Source organism: Brienomyrus brachyistius, chromosome 4, assembly GCF_023856365.1.
Source record: "Brienomyrus brachyistius isolate T26 chromosome 4, BBRACH_0.4, whole genome shotgun sequence".
Taxonomy (NCBI): Eukaryota; Metazoa; Chordata; class Actinopteri; order Osteoglossiformes; family Mormyridae; genus Brienomyrus; species Brienomyrus brachyistius.
This window is the reverse complement of record NC_064536.1, coordinates 24326749-24346747: the sequence shown is the minus strand read 5'-3', so window position 1 is coordinate 24346747 and position 19999 is coordinate 24326749. Positions and strand designations below refer to the sequence as shown.

The 19999-nt window shown below is 44.4% G+C and overlaps 1 protein-coding gene across 1 annotated transcript in view; it reads right to left on the bottom strand.

Moving 5' to 3' along the window:
- Window positions 1-19999, bottom strand: part of LOC125740156 (tripartite motif-containing protein 16-like) — a 130608-nt gene that overhangs the window by 57379 nt on the left and 53230 nt on the right. The window contains exon 6 of the mRNA XM_049011004.1: window positions 3490-3560. Within this exon, the coding sequence (XP_048866961.1) occupies window positions 3490-3560 (71 nt within the window). The remainder of the gene's footprint in view (window positions 1-3489; window positions 3561-19999) is intronic.

Below are 19999 nucleotides of genomic sequence, written 5' to 3'. Positions count from 1 at the left end.
CTGAACAACTCATTACATGGGCAAGAATGAGCCTCAAGCCCGCAAGTACAGGTGCTTAGTCTTGAGGAAAGGAAAAGTGACTGAGCGGTTCCACTTCACCCTGGGAGACACTCAGATTCCATGTGATGCCTGGGCAAGCTCTTCACTAGCAATCTGAGGGACATCGCTGCACACCAAGATAACCTTGACACGTGGCTCTCGGCTGTGGACAAGTCTGGGCTTCCTGGAAAGTTTATGGCCTGGATCTACCAACATGGCATCCTGCTTCGTCTCCTCTGGCCGCTGTTAGTCTATGGCATAATAATGTTGTGGGAGAGACAACAAGTGGTTTAAAACACCCTAAATATGTTTAGAATTACAAATTGTAATGAATTCGCATTTAAGGACGTGCAAACAGGCAGGCGGGAAGCAGGGAAGGAAGAAGCATGCAGGCGGAAGACGGGGAAAGCTGGGGATTTATTGAAGGGGAGATGGCTACGGACATTACACAACATAACATAACGTTAATGACAGACATTCGACTGAGAAAGACGCAGACTGATGTACACAAGACAGGGCAAAAATAACAGGAAACAGCTGGGCATGATCAGGGAAGCAGACGTGGATGATGAGGGGGCGTGGCACACGAGGATCGGACGAGCCGGGCGTGACACAAATTAACTTTCTTCTGTTGATTCCTGTTTTTTTATATATCACACTTCCAACCCACCTCCTTAATCGGGGCTTGGAACCGGCTAAAGTGACCCCAAAGAGACACTCTGGTGGAGTACATACACACAGGCTGTGCTGGCTCACAGAAAGAGTGGCTCATAATCATTTTGGTCAAGGTTCTCTATGTTCAGCAACTGAGTGACTTAAATGAGTAAGCAGCTGATGTGGCAAAAAGTTGTACACAACAGCACTGGCTATAGACTCGGCATCTCCTCCCTCCAACTCAACAAGCCCCAGAAATGTTGACACAGTTGTCTGCTTGGTGACACTAAAGTACCTTATTACAACACCAGGTACTTAGACACACTTACATCTGTGGACTCATCGAGGAGGAGGCTGGAACGATGCTCACCCACATCTGCAAACTTTTTTAGAAAGTATGGTGCTAGAACACCATTAATCATTTCTGTACACTTTGCCCTGTGCATTTTGAAGTGGGTAGCAGCAGTGGAGTCTGGGAAAGCAGCTCTACATGCTTCTCCAGTGTGATCACATGCCAGCATAGAACAGTGTTCAGCGATAGCAGCCTCATTCACATATAACTAAAGAAATGTCTAAATGGTTAATGTTTTTAACCATTGATGGCAGTGTGGTTTGGGTGGAACTGTTTTGAGTTGTCGTGTGTTTTTTTACATCACTAAGTTTGGCATAGAATGCAACAGCGCCTCTGTCAGGTCACATCTCTGAACAGTCACAAATGGTGATTGAGCTCTGACTTGCGACATCAATCGGACACTGATTTGTCCTCTGATCTGGGGGTTTTGTCTGCAGTCTCCAAAAACTCTCATTAAGCAGAAAATTGTGCCTAAAATCATGTAGTGTGAACTTAGCTTAAGGATGTAGATAAAAGGCCTTGATTAGTTGTTACTGTGTGGGACCAAAAAGTTCCTGCTACCCAAACAAAGCGAGGGCAGTCTCCCTGCTTTCAGTATTACAGTGCAGGCTGACATCTAGGACAGCCTGGGCCCTTAAGCCCCCCCGCCCCTTTTGGCTGTAAACCCTCATGCTCATGCATTTCAGTCTCTGTAAGACGCAGCATAAACGGACTCAGACCCGGGATGCTGGATTGTCAGGGGTGATTTATTAACAAAGAGCACAAACAGGAGAGAACAGAACAGAAAAGGAGAATGAAACACTGATGCAGAGCCGAAGCCGGCATGGTGGCTGCCACAGGATCGATTCCTCCCCCTAGCCGGGGACCCACCTTATACACCCACCCCCAGGGCAACAAGTGCACCACGTCTAAATTAGACAGGGGGGAGAGAAACAAACACGCGGCCAGCAGAGGCAGCAGCACAGAATGTGGAGCTCGTCACTAGAGGATGGGGAGGGACGTCAGAGTAAGAATCCACCTTTCCTCTGTGTTCAGTGATATATCTGTATTGCTGCAATGCCGCTGTGAGTGTTTTGTGGGACACAGCAGAATAGTTTGTTTTACTCATTTTTCAGTTTATGGATGTTTGTCTGTGAATAATTTATATATTTGCAAACTGCGGCCTGGTTCTTCTAATTCTCATTAAAGGGCTTCTTCCTTGCTTTGTGGGACTTCAGTCCTGCTTCTAGGAGCCTGATGTGAACTGTCCTGGCAGTGCACTTCACACCTGCACTTAATGTTTCCCATTCCTTTTAAAGGTCACTTGATGTCATCCTACGATTCATGAGACACTGGCTGGTTTCTGGTCGTTCCCAGTGGCTCCTGCTTCATCTTATTCTTGTTACTGTTGTCTTAGAAATTTCAAACCGGGAAGTAAACCTGCTGCTCAGTGTGACCTTCTGCTACACTAAATTTTGTTTGTTTTAAAATATAGAGTGTTTTCTTAATTATTTTCCACATCTGTTGTATCTGATCTTATTCCTAAATTGTGTGGCTTAAAAAAGACACTCAAATCATGATTTCTAAAAAAGGGAATATATGTTTGGTTTAGTAATTTGGAATCACATACAGTGGATTACTGATGTAAATCAGGAAGCTGTCCACATTAGACTAAAGTAAAAATAGGCTGCAGTCAGAACAGCAAATCAACTCAACTATGTCCATTCTCCTTGATATTAAATAAGCTCATTCAAGAAAGATTTAATGCATTTTAATTTTACAGGTTTACTTTTGAGTAATTGTAACAGGTTAATGTTCTATTGTGCGTTAAATAATGACTGTACCCGTTAACCATATCTGGCGTGTTGTGATGGGGACGTTAACTGAGGGACCGCAGACCTTTTACCTGTTTGCTGTGGAGAAGCCGTGACATGTGACACTCTGATGAGGTAAAAATGATTCTTCCAGCATACAGTGAGCTATCCCAGCATGCACAGCGACACGGAGGATTTATATATAATAAAAAAAAACCTTGAATAAATTCTAAACCCTGGATAGAGGGGTTCAGTGAATGAGGAGGTGAAGCTGTACAGGAGGGTCGGTCCATCAGAGGAGACTCTGTAGAAGGACAGAGTACCAGCCGCCTGGTCCAGATACACTCCTACTCTGCTGGAGCCTGAGGGCTCTATGGGTATGAGAGTCTGTTTATTATTGTGCCGGACAGAGTAACTGTCAGGAGAGCAGATCAGACTCCATGACTTGTCATTGGCTCCAAGCCCACAGTCATCACTCCCTCCTTTCCTCCCGATTCCTTTATAAGTCACTCCTATCCAGGCTCCATCTCCACTCCACTCAGCCTCCCAGTAACAGCGACCAGTCAGATTCTCTCTGCACAGAACCTGGGGCCGGCAGTCAAATCTCTCTGGATGATCAGGATATGGCCGCTGCTTTGCCCCCCCTGTCACCTTCCTGTTCCCCTCTGACAGAGACAGGCGGCTGTGTGCTGTGTTGGGGTCCAGCGTCAGCTGGCAGGAGTCTGTAGGCAAGAGGAAGAGCGATTATTCGAAGCCCAGCATCTCCATCATTATCACTGTCACACCTCACACACTCACTAACACAGAACTCGCTCCAATACACACATTTTATTCCCAATATACTCATGTAGCCGCCCGAGTCTGCGGCGCTCCGGCTGCCCCCTGCGCTGTGAGACACGCCGCGCTGAGAGACTCGCTGGGGACCAAACTGCAGTTTAGCCTGCGGTCTATTATTTTGTACGATACATAAAATATGCAAACGAAGCGGGAATTCAAGTATGTGAAATAACTCAGGAAATGTCGGACGCCCGCGCGACGCAGGCGGGAAGACACGCCGAAATGCTGCGCGTGCTAAATTAACAGGCTTAATTACAGGTTAATAAAACTATAAACTTTCATCAAAAAAATAACCCTTAAAAACCGAAAAAGCAAAACGCGTTGTTTTTCGCACTCAGCCTCAGGCTGGTAACTTTGAATACAGACATGATCGAGAGAATTTACCTGATCCGGGTGTCCAAGATGCAACATTGTGGGCTAAATTATTCCAGAGTAACCCTGTGCGCAATGAGGCATGTATTTTAACTTACTAAAATGTGGGAAATTTCAATAGGCGCTAGTAGTTTATCTTCATACAAAAATGACATCAATGATATCAAGAAAAAGAAATTTCAAGACTGCGTCAGCATTAATACGTCAACTTATGACATCAGCGTAGCCCAGAATATCCTGAAAACAAAAACTCATGTACATCCTGTATGATAAACCTAAAATGAAAGGGATAGAAACATTCTCAAAATGGATAGATTTCAAATGCTTAAACATATAATTGTACTCCAAACATCACTGTTAAAAGTGAGTTTATCTTTACATCATAATACGAACATCCTGTGAACCAACTCGCAGACTCACGTCCCTCCAGCAGCGCTAAGCGCAGACTGAGGAGATGCTCTGTGTCACAGCCAATTTGGGGGAAACTATGGGTGCCGACTTAGGACAATACTAACGATTCTCAATAAAGGTATACTCAGTGCACAAAAAAGTCTTTTTTCAATTACCAATTAAAACTACCATTTTTAAGAAACTAGTCATCTTTAGACACAAACCTACCCTATTTGTAAAAAGAGAAAAAAGAAACTGACAAATGAAATTAAGTGATTTTCTGCTTTGGTGGATCTTTGGATGTTGTCTAAAATCACACTCACAGAAATTTACCTGAACGCATGAAAATCCATCTACATACAGGACAAAAAACACACACACACATCACAATAACTGTGTGAATGTATATACACGTACACATACCTGAACAATAAGAACAGTATCTAAATAAATGTAAGTTTTTTCTCCTTTTTAACATCACTCCTCACCCACTGTCTTGTGCTCTCATTGGCTGTAGCTCATTATCAGCCACAACACATTCACACCTACAGGATTTGGAGTCGTCAACAAAGTCGAGATATTTACAACTCCAAATACCTGACGGGTGTCTGCAATGCAACAGCGCCTCCGTCAGGTGAAATATCTGAACAGTTACAAATGGTTATTGAGGTCTGACTTGCTGGCACCAATCGATATGCAATCTGGGGGTTTTGACAGCAATGTCAAGCAGAAAATTGTGGCTAAAATCATGTAGTGTGAACTTAGCTTAAGGATGTAGATAAAAGGCCTTGATTAGTTGTTACTGTGTGGCACCAAAAAGTTCCTGCTACCCAAACAAAGCAAGGGCAGCCTCCCTGCTTTCAGCATTACAGTGCATGATGACATCTAGGACAGCCTGGGCCCTTAAGCCCCACCCGCTTACTTGGTTTGGATCCACTGCTGTAGCTACAGCCCACACTAGGCAGTGAGGAGTAGCCCCAGTGTCAGCCATTCCTATTCTGACTGACTTCAGGGGGAACAAAGTGCATCAAAGCCCACAGCTACGCTAGTTGTGTGACACCTACAGTCTGGGTCAGACAATGTGTTTAATACATTCATCTTAGCTTTACTGAATATTAGGTCTTTGGCTGCAAATCACTATACGTGGCACTTTTCCACCCCCTAGATTGGCAGGTCGGCAACCATTTTAAAGCAAAGAGCCATTTCATCCTAAATGTCTGACCCAAGATTTACAAAGAGGGCAGGGACAGGGGTTTGAGATACGATTTTTAATGCAATATCAGTGTATATGCATTTAACACAAAGACAAAACTTCAAGTACTTACTAAAAATAAAGACTATTTCAGGGGGGAGGGGGGCATCTCAGTTTTAAATCACTCGCACATGTAACCGTGCAAAGGTGACTAATACTACGACATTGTTCAGTTCTGTACCGGAAGTCTTCACCCTCACACCTCCTGTCATCACCTGCTCGTCCGATCCACCTGTTTGCCACGACCCCCTCGTTACCTCATGTGAATTCCTGATTGTTCTCAGCTGTTCTGCACTTCCGTCCCTTAGTCATGTGTATTTAGTCAGCACTCAAGTCAGTTTACCCAAGTCCGGTCAATAAAAGTGTTGTGAAGTGTTCTCCGAGTTTATGTGCTTAGCAGACATTAAACCCCGTTTTGGGACTTCTGTCTGCCTGACTCTGATTCCCCGCTCCCGGTTCACTCGCCCTGCGCACAGACGTCACCCCTCCTCTCTTGAGTAAAATTCCTTTGGCTCTGTAGTTGTCTGTCCTTCACTCTGCACTTCACTACTGTAACTGCTGACCGAGCAGCGCAAAATGTCCTCACCAATCCGAACTCAGCAGGATATAATAAGTAAATCAGAGAAAATATACCGGTTTTTATAAAGATTCGGGAAGGAATGGTAACAATTTACTACGGAAAGTATAAGAAAGAATTAGGAATCCCAAAAAGCACGGAAGCGTACATCCAATCTCAGTTACTGAAGAAAACTCCGGAGAGCATATAATTTCACCAGACATAATCTTGTCGAAGAGAATGACGCTGAGGAAGATGTAAATGATGTAGTTAAGACATTACAGAAGTGCGCAATGGAGGACCCTCCATAAATATTAAGCCATAAATAATTTATTATCATAATTTGTTAATAAATGAAAATGTGAATGTGTCTGTCATTCTGAGAAGAGCCGCAGCCACGAGGTCAAAGAGCCGCATGTGGATCGCGAGTCACAGGTTACTGACCACTGACCTAAACCATGCAGCCTTGACAGAAACTGTTCAGCACCTCAGGCCTCCAGCCAGCTGCCTTGACACTCTACCTACAAGCTCCTTTAATGCTGATGTTTTTATTATACAGCATCAGATGAGCTACAAATAGTCAATAGTTCTCTTCAGTCTGGCCTTTTTCAAAGGGGCCTGAAGACCTGAGATATCAAACATCTTTTAGAATAATCCAACCTAGATGCCCTATTAGTAAGTAACTATAGACATATTTCAAACCTACCTGTTGTAGGAAAGATCACTGAAAAGGCTGTTTTTTAGCAACTTAGTTCTTTCATGGTGCAAAACAATGACCTTAAATGCTTTTCAGTCTGGATTTCGACCACAGCATAGCACTGACACTACAGGTGTTAAGGTTTTAAATGATATCTATCTCAGCAGTGACGAATCACAAATCTTGTTTTTGATTTGTATTATTGGATCTCAGTGCTCCGTTCAGCACGGTTGACCATAAGATAATATTACATGATAGCATAAGAGTATATTACACCTGATCCTTAAATCTCTGCACTGGCTTCCTGAGTGATACAGGATTCGTTGTAAAATATTATTCTTGTGTACTAATTGGTCTCAGACATAAATACATTTCTGATTTCCTTGAATGTCACGCAGCATGCAGACCCCTGAGGGCATCTGGGAAAGGATTACTCAGTGTCCCAGAATCAAGACCAAGCAGGGTGAAGCAGCTTTTAGTCTCTATGCTCCCCGTCTGTGGAACAAGCTTCCTGAAGACCTGAGGTCTGCTAACACTGTCAGCTCATCATAAACAGGGCTTAAGATATTAATGTTTGCTTTATATTTTCAATGCACTAAATAGCAGGAGTTTAGTAAAACGCTGCCTCTACAATGTAACTTCTTTTTAAATAACTATTTATTTGTTTCTTTGTTTTAGGCAATGAAAGTGTTTGCAAGTCCCACCTCAAGTACCAAGTACCAAAAAAGTACCGCAGCTGCTTTGGTACTTTGGGTACAGGAACTTTTAATAATAATAATTGATACTTTTTATTGATCCCTGTGGGGAAATTCTCTTTTTATGCCTCCCTCCCTTTGCTCTTTGTAGAGTAAGTTGTCTGTGAAGAGCTACCACCTGTAGTGGCGTCCAGGGAGCTGGGAGTTAAAGGCCTTGCTCATGGACCCACAGACATGCAAAGGGTGGGTTTGAACTGGCGACCATCGGATTACAGGCACACAGGCTTTGCCCACTGAGCCACACGCTGCCCTTTTGGTCATTAGCTGGAAGTCAGTGGAAAAGGTAAAGTACCAAATGTACCATTCCTGGTGTGTGGAAAAGTCCCAGAATGAACTTGCCTTACAATTGGATCCAAAGGCTACTGACATAAACAGCTCATGTAAATGTGAAAGGAGGCAGCAGGAGAGAGAAAGAGAAGCTGCCCAAGCAGAAAAAAACGAAAGACAATAAAACACAATAAAACACACTCCACCTCATACAGGGAGAGAGAAGCGTGTGTGTGAACAGACTCACATTGTAAGAATTCTGCTCTGGTCCTGGGCACTAATGCTGATAGGATGGCGTCTTTCGTAACTAGAAGGAGAGAGAGAGAAACAGGAATGTGAGTAAAAGGAATTTACTTGTGGGAGATGGACGTCACTCACTGTGGAGACACCAGCAGTAGGGTATTATCATTATGAGGGACAATAACAGGCAGTTTAACAAGCTGTAAATCATTGTAAGTTACTCATAATACAGATTTTTGGATTCTATAAAGCAGAAGAAACATGATTCCTGTGATCTGGGTTTTGCAGCCTGTAGAATGTGGAGCTAAATCATCGGTTTTCACAAAGATTGAGTTTTATTGGAAACAGAAACTGACTTGATCACACAAACATGAGGCTGACTGCACTGCATACTCTCTCTGCATGGTCTATATTAACATGAACAGACAGGAAAATGTATTCATTTGTTAACCTGTGTGATGGATCTCTGCTGTTTTCTTTTCGCAAACATTTTCCAGTTGATCCTTCAGTTGAGAAACCACCTTCCTCACGTTCTCAAAAGAGCAGCGTGGATAGACAGAGATTCTGGGTCCAAATCCAGCTTCAGAGACAACAGGAAGACCCTGGCAACTCTACAGACACACAGTCTGATTAAACAGCTTCATCATAACAAATGTGTATTGTAATGGAATGAGCAGGATCATTAACATCTGACAAATGACAGACTAGATGAAATACAAATGAGAACATGCATCCATTAGAATACTCTGGTTTTCTTATTGCCAAAGTAGCTGTTCTGTTACCTGGAGGAAATGTATGTGATCCTCTGTGTGTGAAAGCTGCTCCAGCTCAGAGTGTCTCCTATTCAGCTCATCGATCTCCTGCTTCAGTATCTCCATGTCTCTTTCAGCCTGACTCACTGCAGCCTTCTCCTGATCTCTGATCAGTTTTGTCACCTCAGAGCGTCTTCTCTCAATGGAGTGGATCATCTCAGTGAAGATCCTCTCACTGTCCTTCACTGCTGACAGTGCTGAGCTCTGTTAGTGACACAAGGAGCAGAGGACGGTAAGTTACAATTGGCCCCTTTTGAGACTCCAGAGAGCCTCATTGTACAATAGTGATGTGAGCTGACAGGAGGTATAAAAACAGCACAGGGCTGGGGTTTGGAGTGTCACCATGCTGGATGCCTCAGGTACTGAAACCCAGCCAGAACTGATTGGAAATGATCAGTCATTAAACTCATACACTGTCAGCTGCAGGGATCTGGCAGAGACTCGTGGCAGGTTGATTGTCACCTTTAGGTCTCAGTTTAATTGGTAACTTCATGGTCTTTATTTCCATTCCACATGTGTATGAAAACTTGCTGTTTCTTAAATGAGCCTTAAATGGCATTTTTCTATATAAATAGGATAAGCCCTGTAACTCAGGTTAGTTAAACCACTTTTGTGTGCATGAGCCCGGATCGCTTGAAGGAACGACGCCGCCCAGCCCAAAGTACCTCGCCTGAATACTGACAGCTGCTTCCTTTTAGTCCTGGTTACTGGTAATATAAAACTGGTAAGCCGGGTAAACTGGCCCATACTGTGATTTGGCTCTTTGACTGCACCCTGTCTGGGTGCCCTGTTCCTGTTCTGTCTCGTGACACTGTTATCTGGCACCTTTGTCCCACCAAACCTCTGACCCAGAATAACCGACAGTGACCTTAGTATGATTAATCCACACAGCTCTATAAATCTGTTGACTCTGGGGAGGAGTCGAGATTCAGGATGATCACAACTCAGCTGTTATCGTCTCTTCAGGTTCATACTCACTGTGATTGAGCCCACAGCCTCTCTCAGCTCCTGCAGCTCCTTCTCTCTCATCTGAATTCTCTGCTGAAATTCCTTCTGTGTTTCTCCTATTTGTTTCTACAGACAGGAAACAAGACGACAAAACAAGTTTGTTTCATCAGCAGAGATAAAATGCCTTAATCATCCTGTCCAGGGTGGACCCCAGCCTTGTGCCCAATGCTGCCTGGGAAAGGCTCCAGGCACTACACATGACCCTGACCGGGATAAGCGATCAGGGGATGGATGGATGTGAACGGATGGATGGATGGATGGATATTCTTTAATGATTTATTGACTGTAGGTAGGATCAACTAGACATAAACCCTTTGACTAGCCACCATTGTACTGAGCTGTTATTTTTGCACTTGTGACCCTCCTGTTAGCTGTAACAAGTCTGGCTATTCTCCTCTGACTTCTCTCATTGACAAGGTATTTTCACCCACAGACCCACCACAGGTGTTTATGCTTATTGCACCATCTTCAGTAAACTCTAAACACTGCAGTGTGTTAAAATCCCAGGATGGTGGCTGTTTCTGAGATGCTGGACCCACAGCATTTGGCAGCAACAATCACACTACAACCACATTCACTATTCAAAGTTTCACTTTTTAATGGAGGTTTCAGTAGGAATTCAATGAGAAATTTTTTAAATTTATAGCAACATTTTCCATTTTTAGTTAATTTTACTTTCACTTTCCCAAAACAGACTTGATCTTGGTGTCTTCAGAGCAGATAAACTGAAATGTATTAAGAAAAAAGCCATTTTGATTTCAAATAAATGTTACAATTTATATAAGAGCATTTCTGGCCTGACCTGTATCTCCACCCTTTCTGCAGCAGCTGAGACTGTATCATGGCCTCTGTGTTCATCCATCGTACAGAGATAACAGATACACTGCTGGTCGGTACGGCAGTAGACCTCCAGGGGTTTGTCATGCTGGGAACAGAGCTTGTCCTGCAGATGTCCAGTGGCATCAGTCAGCTTGTGCTTCTTAAAAGCTGGAGACTCATAGTGAGGCTGGAGGTGAGTTTCACAGTAAGAGGCCAGACACACCAGGCAGGACTTGATAGCTTTGTGTTTTCTCCCAGTACAGAAATCACACTCCACATCTCCAGGTCCAGCATAATCATCACCAGGAGTAGCTGTTTGTAGTCCAGTCTTCTTCAGTTTCTCCACCACCTCAGCCAGCATGGTGTTTCTGTACAGAACAGGTCTGGGTGTGAAGGCCTGTCTGCACTGGGGGCATCTGTAAACTCCAAGATGATCCTCCTGATCCCAGCAGCTCTTAATGCAGCTCATACAGTAACTGTGTCCACAGGCTGTAGTCACTGGATCCTTTAGTAGATCCAAACATATTGGACAGGTGAACTCATTCTGATCCAGTGTGACATTGGCTTTTGCCATTTTCCAAAGAACACTGACTGGATTAGTTTTTGTTTTCATTTTCAGCTGTTTTTATTCCTGTGAGTGGAAGGAGTTTCCTGCTTCTCAGGCTGCAGTAGGTGTGGTTTGCAGTAGGTGTGGTTTTGGACTGAGGCCAGTCAGAAGAGTAGCCTGGGCAAACGCTGAAGCTGGAGTTTATGTTTTAAACATTAAATTATACAAACTCTACACAGAACAGATATTTGTTTAGCTTTTATAAGTATGACTGTTACTGAAATTGTTTTTCCGCAAACTAGCTATAATCCTACTATTTCATTTTGTACATAGAAATAAGATAGAAAGTTATGAGAGCAGGTCTGTTGAAAATGAATTTCTGTGTTTGTTTAGAAGATTATTTTTGCATGTTTCTATAGATGATGCAAATTTACCATAAAAAATGTATATTATTTGAAGGTACTGTGTGATATCAGGTGTAACATGCAGGTTTGTAGAATTATTGTTACCGTATATGATCTCCTACTGTATGTTATACGCACTACGTGTCTGTTTGTATAAATGCGTCTGCACCAATAAAGAAGTTCCTCTTTCTGGTTTACGAGTAACCGATGTGAGCAGCGTAATCATTTTCCCTCCATACAAAAATGATATAATTTATCCCTACATAAGCCTAGAGAAAATGGCTGTGTGAACAATTATAGACAGACTGTGTCAGGTTTAGACAGAACAAGCTTTTGTAAGCAGTTACTCCACCAATTTGTTTTTTTTACATTGTTCAATATAATATACATGAAAATAAAGTACGTAGCACATAAATATCATCTTTCTTCATTTTGTTTCTGTGTCTGTGCTGACAGTATATTAGTCTTAGGAAGGTCACCAGGTTCAGAGTGAAATTTTTTCCACCAAAGTTTTCAAGAACTGTTTTGGAACTTAAACTCACTTTAAGAATGTTAACTTACAGATTTGACCTGTTTCCCCACTCCTTACCTAAGCAGGCGTGATCTCTGTGTCTTCAAAGCAGACATACTCACTTACATCCATCCATCCATCCATCCATCCATTTTCCAAACCGCTTATCCTACTGGGTCGCGGGGGGTCCGGAGCCTATCCCGGAAGCAATGTGCACGAGGCAGGGAACAACCCCGGATGGGGGGCCAGCCAAACATCACATTGCACACATACAGCTGTTCAGATGTTGCCTAGACACACGTGCAGCTAAGCTGATATTTCTGGCGTTTGCAAAGATATGACAGGGATTGAGGCTAGTGCCAGGGATAGGGTTAAGTATGAATGGTCCTGGGACGTCCCTGCAGAATCCCGGGGCTGGATGGAAGTAGCAGGAGATCCTCAAACCCTTAGGAGGTGAATGAGTCTCCCAACCTGAAGAGAGGTTCACTGGAGCCCTGAGGCTTCATAGTAACTGTAGGTCCTGTGCCCAAGGTCAGAATCCCCAGGCTGGAGGGACATCCTTCATCCCTTACCTGGGAAAAGAGGCTCCCATCCTGGGGAGAATTTGACTGGAGCCCTGGTGCTGCATAGGTCTTAGTACAAGGACTTCTTTGACTTCTTACCTGGAGAAAGAGGCACCTTAGATCAGGGACTTAGGCTCCAGAGCCCTGGTGGTTACCAGATATGGGGACGTCCTTTTTAGGTAATAATGAGCGCACAACATGCAGTGATGCAAAGGTCAACAAAAGGTTGTTAGACCAGTATTAAGCACATTCCTGCACCTTAATCTTAAACTTAACCCTAGCCCATAGACTTAAGGGGTAGTTAAGGAATGCTTAATGAATAAATTGGAAAAGTTTCAATCTTGGATTTGGGGGATTGTATTAAACCATTGGGGAGAGGTAATATTATCTTGTTCGGCGACCAAATTAGAAGTAGAGGAATTATGGACTTCTTAATTGTGAATTACAGTACTGGCTCGAATATAAGACAACCCCAATTATAAGACGACTAATACTTTTTAGAAAAAGGTTTTTGGAATACCAAATCTTACCGTTATGAAGAAAAATCATTTTATTTGACAAGAACATATAAGTTAAACAGCAACCACAGCTTAAAAAGTATTAACAGGCAATCAGATTACAGTAAGTGTATTAAACAACAAACAAACAAAAAAAGCAGAAGGTGGGAGCAATAGGGGCCACAAGTGACCGCAAGGCAGGAGGCGAGGGGATAGCAAAGGTGGCAAGGAGGAAGGCAGAGGTACCGCGGGAGGAGGTGAGGAGGAAGGCGGAGGGACCGTGGGAGGAGGTGAGGAGGAAGGCGGAGGGGACACCAGAGGAGGCAAAGAGGGAGTTGAAGCTGCTGCAGGCGATGGCAAAGCCACAGCCAGCAAAGGCGCAGGAGTCGGATGAGGTGGAGCTGGGGGAACGATAGGCGATCGACGAGGCGTCGGAGGTGGAACCGCAGATGACCGATGAGTCACCACAGGGGAACCACAGGCGACAACCAAGCAGGAGCCGGAGGAACAAATGTGACTGCCAAGCAGGAGCAAGGGAGATCGAAGGTGAGCTGGGAGGCAGGGCGGGGCGGGTAGGCCTCGACCCCGGCATAAGTGTCCTTCCCCTCTGCAAGACACAAAGAGATGGGGTCCTGGCCGGGATCTGCCATGAGAGGGTGGTGGTCGGGGCTTCACTCCAGAAGGGTTAATCGGGGCAGGAGTCAGGGTAATTCCTGAGGGGTCCCACTCAAGTTCCTCCTCCACCTCTAATAATCAGGATCTGCCAGGACTGGATCAGGAACCAGGGAATCAGGAAATGCTGGGACTGGATCAGGAACTGGGTACCAACTAGAAACAGCTGATAATATGGGGATTCCACACAAGGTAGATGAGGGGGCGTGGTGAACAAGAGGATCGGCGCGATCAGGGCATGACAAGTATAACTCTTTTCTTATTTGCAAAATAAGTTATTTTTGTTAATTTGATAAAAAATACTTGGAACAATTTAACCTTGAACTGTTTGGATCATTGAAAGCATCCTTTCCAGCTGCATCACTGTGTGGGGCGGTAGCTGCACTGCATACAACAGGAAAGCTCTACAATGCATTGTGAGAACAGCTGAGAGGATAGTTGGTGGACCACTCCCCTCCCTGCAAGACATCTACACCACCCGCCTCACCCACAAAGCCATCACAATTGCCAACGATGCAACCCACCCCGCACACTGTCTCTTCAGCCTCCTGCCCTCTGGAAAGAGATACAGAAGTCTCCGCTCCCACACTACCAGGCTCACCAACAGCTTCATCCACCAAGCGGTGAGACTACTGAACTCTCTCCCCTGCCGGCTCCCAGCCAGCAGAATCACCAGACTGGCAGGAGTATAGGAAGACAGACTGGACTCTACCCCCCACCCACACACACTCCCCAACAAGGAAACAAACACTCAGAACTAAGAAATAAAAAACAACACTCTTGACTGAAAATAACTACCTCTGCATTGCAAATTGCACATACCTGCTGCTATATATTTTACAAATATATTCTATATTTATATATTCTATAAATATATACTATATATTTTTAGTATTTTTTTTTTTTTTTACCAGTATTTATATTGCTACTACTGCTGCTACAATCTTGTGCTGCACTAAAACAAAAAACCCTTACCAACCACAACCTGGGACTATCTCAAGTAGACTAGTATACTACTTCCCCTGTGCACACTGCTGGAACTCTTTACTATATGTTATGTTTTTGTCTTGTTATATCCTGTATGTTACCTAAGTATAATGCCTTAAGCCTACTTGCACTTTTTCTTAATATTACCTTATTGTTTAGAACGGTTTTTGTGTGCATCTGCACTTATTGTTGTCAATGTCTACGCATGGGACAGTGTGAAACGTAATTTCAATTCCTTTGTATGTCAAGTACATTTGAAGGAATTGACAAATAAAACTGACTTTGACTTTGACTTGGGAAATGAATGAGGTCTCAGAACTGAAATAGTTGAATTGCTCACTGTCTGCACTACAGATTACAGGTTTTTTGGGATTTCAGAAAGTGATGGCGAGCTGGTCCTGAGATCTCTGAGCACACAGACTCTGCTTTGCTTTGGCACTGGAGCCCTGCACATGGATTGGAGCAGCAAATCGGTCATTTCAGTTGTCATTAAAGGTACTAATTCTATGATTTATCTTCTTATTATAATAAACTTGTTTAACTCCATCTACCTTTGTTCCTGCCCCCTCCATCTGGACCTAGATTAGTGTCTTAGAGTCATGTGATTATCTTTGTTTCCTTTACCTTCAATACTGACCCACGTATATGTCTAACACCATCTGACTTGATCCCTAATCTAGCAGTAGGGTTACATTAATTTTACCAAGAAAGCCATATATATGGAGGCAAGAATTTCGTATGCGGTCACAGTAGCAGAGTATCTCCATCCAAAAAGTGAAATGAAGGAAATTGCTTATATACCTTAAAACTATAGGCCTAGGGACATCCCCTTCCATTCTATTACAGGGTTTGGTCAGGCTTTCATCTCATGGGGCCTGCATGATCCCCCACATCCAGCCTCCTACACTTTTAACAGCATGTTTCACAGCTCCAGTCATCTCAACTCCCTGAGATCATGCACCACACCACACACTAGGCACGCCATCCATGCAACTCCTTTACTAAGATGCAATATTGCTGAAAAAATGAATGATTAATGTGTTATTGAGGAAGCTTCTCTCTCTTGGCAAGGTCGCAGGCACAGGCAAACAACCTCTGTACCAATAGCTTAAGCACAGCACAAGGACAGTATGTTCAGACCTTGATCTTGGTACCTAAGACCTAAAACACAAGCGAATCCCACTAAGCACCCACCCAGGCTACCACACACTTAGTTCCCTCAAAAATCCTTCCACACCACAACACCCCATGGTCATGGCACCCCCCAAAAGCATACAGAGAATCAGTGTATACAATCAGTCTCTTCTCTGTTCCAAGAAGACACTCTTAGGTCAATGCAACAATTCAGCAGCCTGGGCTGCTCACTGGGAGGGGACTATAGCTCCCTCCACCAGGTGGCCATACAGTATGGCCAGGCTACCATCCTCCAACCGGAGCAAGCACCAGTCCACAAACAACACGTCTCCACCCTCCATAGGGTCTTCACCCTTGGCTTGCTGGGGACCTCAATAATCTGCAGACAATCACGTAGCTCCCCCTCGTGGTCTGTGGGCCCCACCTCAGCCCCATGTATGCACCAAGCCGATCCTAATTATCACTGCAGTCTCCTAGGCAAATGAGGGCCCTTAAGAGGAGCCAGCCAAGTCTCCATCTTCAGAAGAAAGAGACAGGGACACGCTCTTCAGACGAGTCGCCCAGAACTAGATCCCTTTTCGTCTCTTGGCTCTGCTGTTTTTCAGGTACCAAACCAATCTGGGCCCGGCTAATTTCAGTGTTTCCTAACACAGGCGCACATGCTATGTACTATGCCTTTTGTATTTGCCTTGCCCAAGATTTATAAGACCAGCAAATCTCAATTAGAAATGTGGTTTCATATTCATGTTTACAAGCTGTTGTTTAGGTAGAAAACCCAAAACACAACCTGGTACAAACTATATAATCATGAGCCCAGAGTCCATTCAGCCATAGCCAGCAGTAGTAAGAAAGATGGACGGAAGAAAGCCTCAGATCCTAGTGGGTTATAAGAACAGCTTATTGCAGGGGTGGCCAGACTTATCTACAAAGGGTCAGTGTGTATGCAGGGTTTTGGGGAAAACCTTAGGTCAGCTGTTCAAACCCAGGTGTGAAGACTCTTCAGCCAATCAGTCCTCTAATTTTTAATCCAAATAGGGAGTTTCAGCAAAAACCTGGATACACAGCGGCCCTTTATGGATAAGACTTGCCACCCCTGCCTCAATGCCAGGAAGATACACTTGGCGCCACAACCAGGTTCTGAAGTGCTTGGCCTCAACACTACAGCACAAGAGAGTGCCAACCAGTGCCATCCCCCTAAATGCCCAGACCACCTTCCCGCAACTGACATCCTTCATCCAGGAAGGGGAGAAACAGCAGACTAAACCTTCACCTCCTGACTCATCCCTGCTGGATACAGCCAGGGACTGGAAATTGTGTGTTGACCTAAATCAGAGGCTCACCTTCCCACCCAATATCAGTGTCACCAACCTGCAGCCAGATCTGCTTCTCATGTCCAAGTCCTGCTGTCGTGTCTTCATCACTGAGCTGACAGTCCCTTGGGAGGATGCCATCAGTGAGGCATATGAAAGGGAAAAGCTGAGGTATGTCAACCTGGCAGTTGCGTCCAGTGGATGTGGGCTGCAGGAGCTTTACAGCCAGTTCCACTAGAAGGCTGCTGGAGGAAGTAGCCACCAGAGGGCAGGACCAGCGGAAGGCAATTAAGGATCTCGCCACTGTCACTGAAAGTAGCATACATACACAGTCATTGGCTGTGGCTGAAGCGAAAGGAGTCAGTATGGGCTGCCAAATGACCACTTAGGCAGCATGTGACACACACAGGCGAAAAAGAGTCATTAAAGAAGTTGCTGATCGCTCTTAATAAAGGTGTCCGTAACTTTATTAAACCCACTGTACATGGTGTCAGAAGTGGGATATAATGGCTCAGGGACTTCGGCGCATTGATCCGCTTGTTTTTGCCGAACATATTGCTGACAACTGGCGCAGATTTGAAAATAAATGGCACAACTACTGCTGTGCTGGGCTTGGAAGGGCTTTTTCGGTCAAACCGAAAAAGGTGCAGGCTTACACTCTCCTCAACCTGGCTGGTCCCGATGCAGTGGAGAAGTCCGAAGCGTTTGTCTATGAGGAGGGAGAGGATAAAGACGATACGGAAGTCCTAGTGAAAAAGTTTCAGGATGTATGTCTGCCCACGAAAAACGTAATCATGGACAGATAAGCATTCAACACTGCTTGCCAAAAGCCGGGTGAGTCGATTCAGTCGAATGTTCCCAATTTGAAAATGCAAAAAAATGTAAAATGTAACACCTTACGCTTGAATCAGCTATTAATATATGCATGCTCAGTGAGTAATCTGATAGAAGCACAAGGGAATTAAAAAGAGAAGCTGAAGTTTGTGCCATACAAAGACGACGTTGTGCCAATTGTAATGGGCAACATTCCCCTGTGAGGCATAAGTGTCTCACATTTAATAAACAGTGTAACAGCTGTGGCAAGCTGAATCACTCCGCACGATGCTGTCGGTCTGCCCCAGTGCAGAATGCCGTCCAGTTCAGCAATAGGTCCAGAGGGCAGCCAGCAGTCAAGGTGCATGAAGTAGAGCTTCATCCCCATGCCTGCCCAGAAGAGACCTTTTACTGCGATCCAGTTGATCTCACCACTGAGAAGGATGACATTTTCACCAGTCTGACACTCACAAATGGTAGGGGGAATCTGAAAGTTAAAGTTGACACGGGTGCGAGGTGTAATGTCATTTCTAAACAGATGCTGGACAAACTTGCTCCTGATATTTCTGTCAATGCCACAGAGAAGGTACATCTGGTAACTTATAGTGGCCAGCAAATCAATACAGAGGGTACTGCAGTTCTGAATTGTACCCATGGTCAATTCAAATTTCATGTGGTTAACCGTGATGTTAAGCCACTACTGGGTTTACGGGACAGTGTTGCTGTTGGTTTCATACGACTGGGACCTGACGTCCATCTGCTACAGCCTCAAGTACCTGGAGTAATTGAGTACAATGACCTTTTTGACTGTGTCACCATCGGGAAAGTGCCAGTTGTGGACCACATGAGACTGGACAGTACTGTGCTGTCCACCACATACATGCCTAGGAAAGTGTCCATAGCCATGAAGGAGAAAGTGAAGGCAGAGCTTGACCACATGACTGAATTAGGTGTCATCATACCAGAAAACGAAGCAACTGAATGGGTGTCTGCTATGGTTGCTGCCAGGAAGCGTGATGTTCTGTCAGAATCTGCATAGACCCAGTGCACCTGAACCAGGCTTTACTCCGACCTCTTCAGCCCCTGAAAAGCATTGATCAGATCATTGCAGATATGCCAGATGCAAAAGTGTTCAGTACTCTTGATGCAAAGTGTGGGTTCTGGCAAATTTCTTTAGATGAAGCCTCATCTAAACTGATCACCTTTATGACCCCTTATTGATGATACAGGTTCTTAAGGATGCCATATGGTATCACCACAGGAATTGAAGTTTTTCAGCGTTGCATGGAGTAGTTCTTCGCTGGACAACCCTGCAAAATAGTGGTGGACGACATTCATCAGACCCCACTGCAGCTGATGACCACTTGGAGGTCATGACAGTCCATTTACTGTCGTCTCCTCGCACTGATGAGCTGATAGATGCTATCGATAAGGATGCTACCTGCCGGCAGCTCATGGACACTATCCAAAATGGTTGGCTACCTTCTTCAAAAGAGCTTCCCCACGGTATTCAGAACTTCTTTGCTATGAAGTAAGAGTTAACAGTCCAAGATGGACTCATACTTCGAGGTCAAAGGTTGCTCATTCCACCTGCTCTGCATAAATTCTATACTCAGCAGCTTCACCAGGGTCATCCAGGTCTTTAGGCAACAAAATGCAGGACAAAGGAAACAATGTATTGGCCCTCGATATATGCTGATTTAGAAAGAGAACTGTGC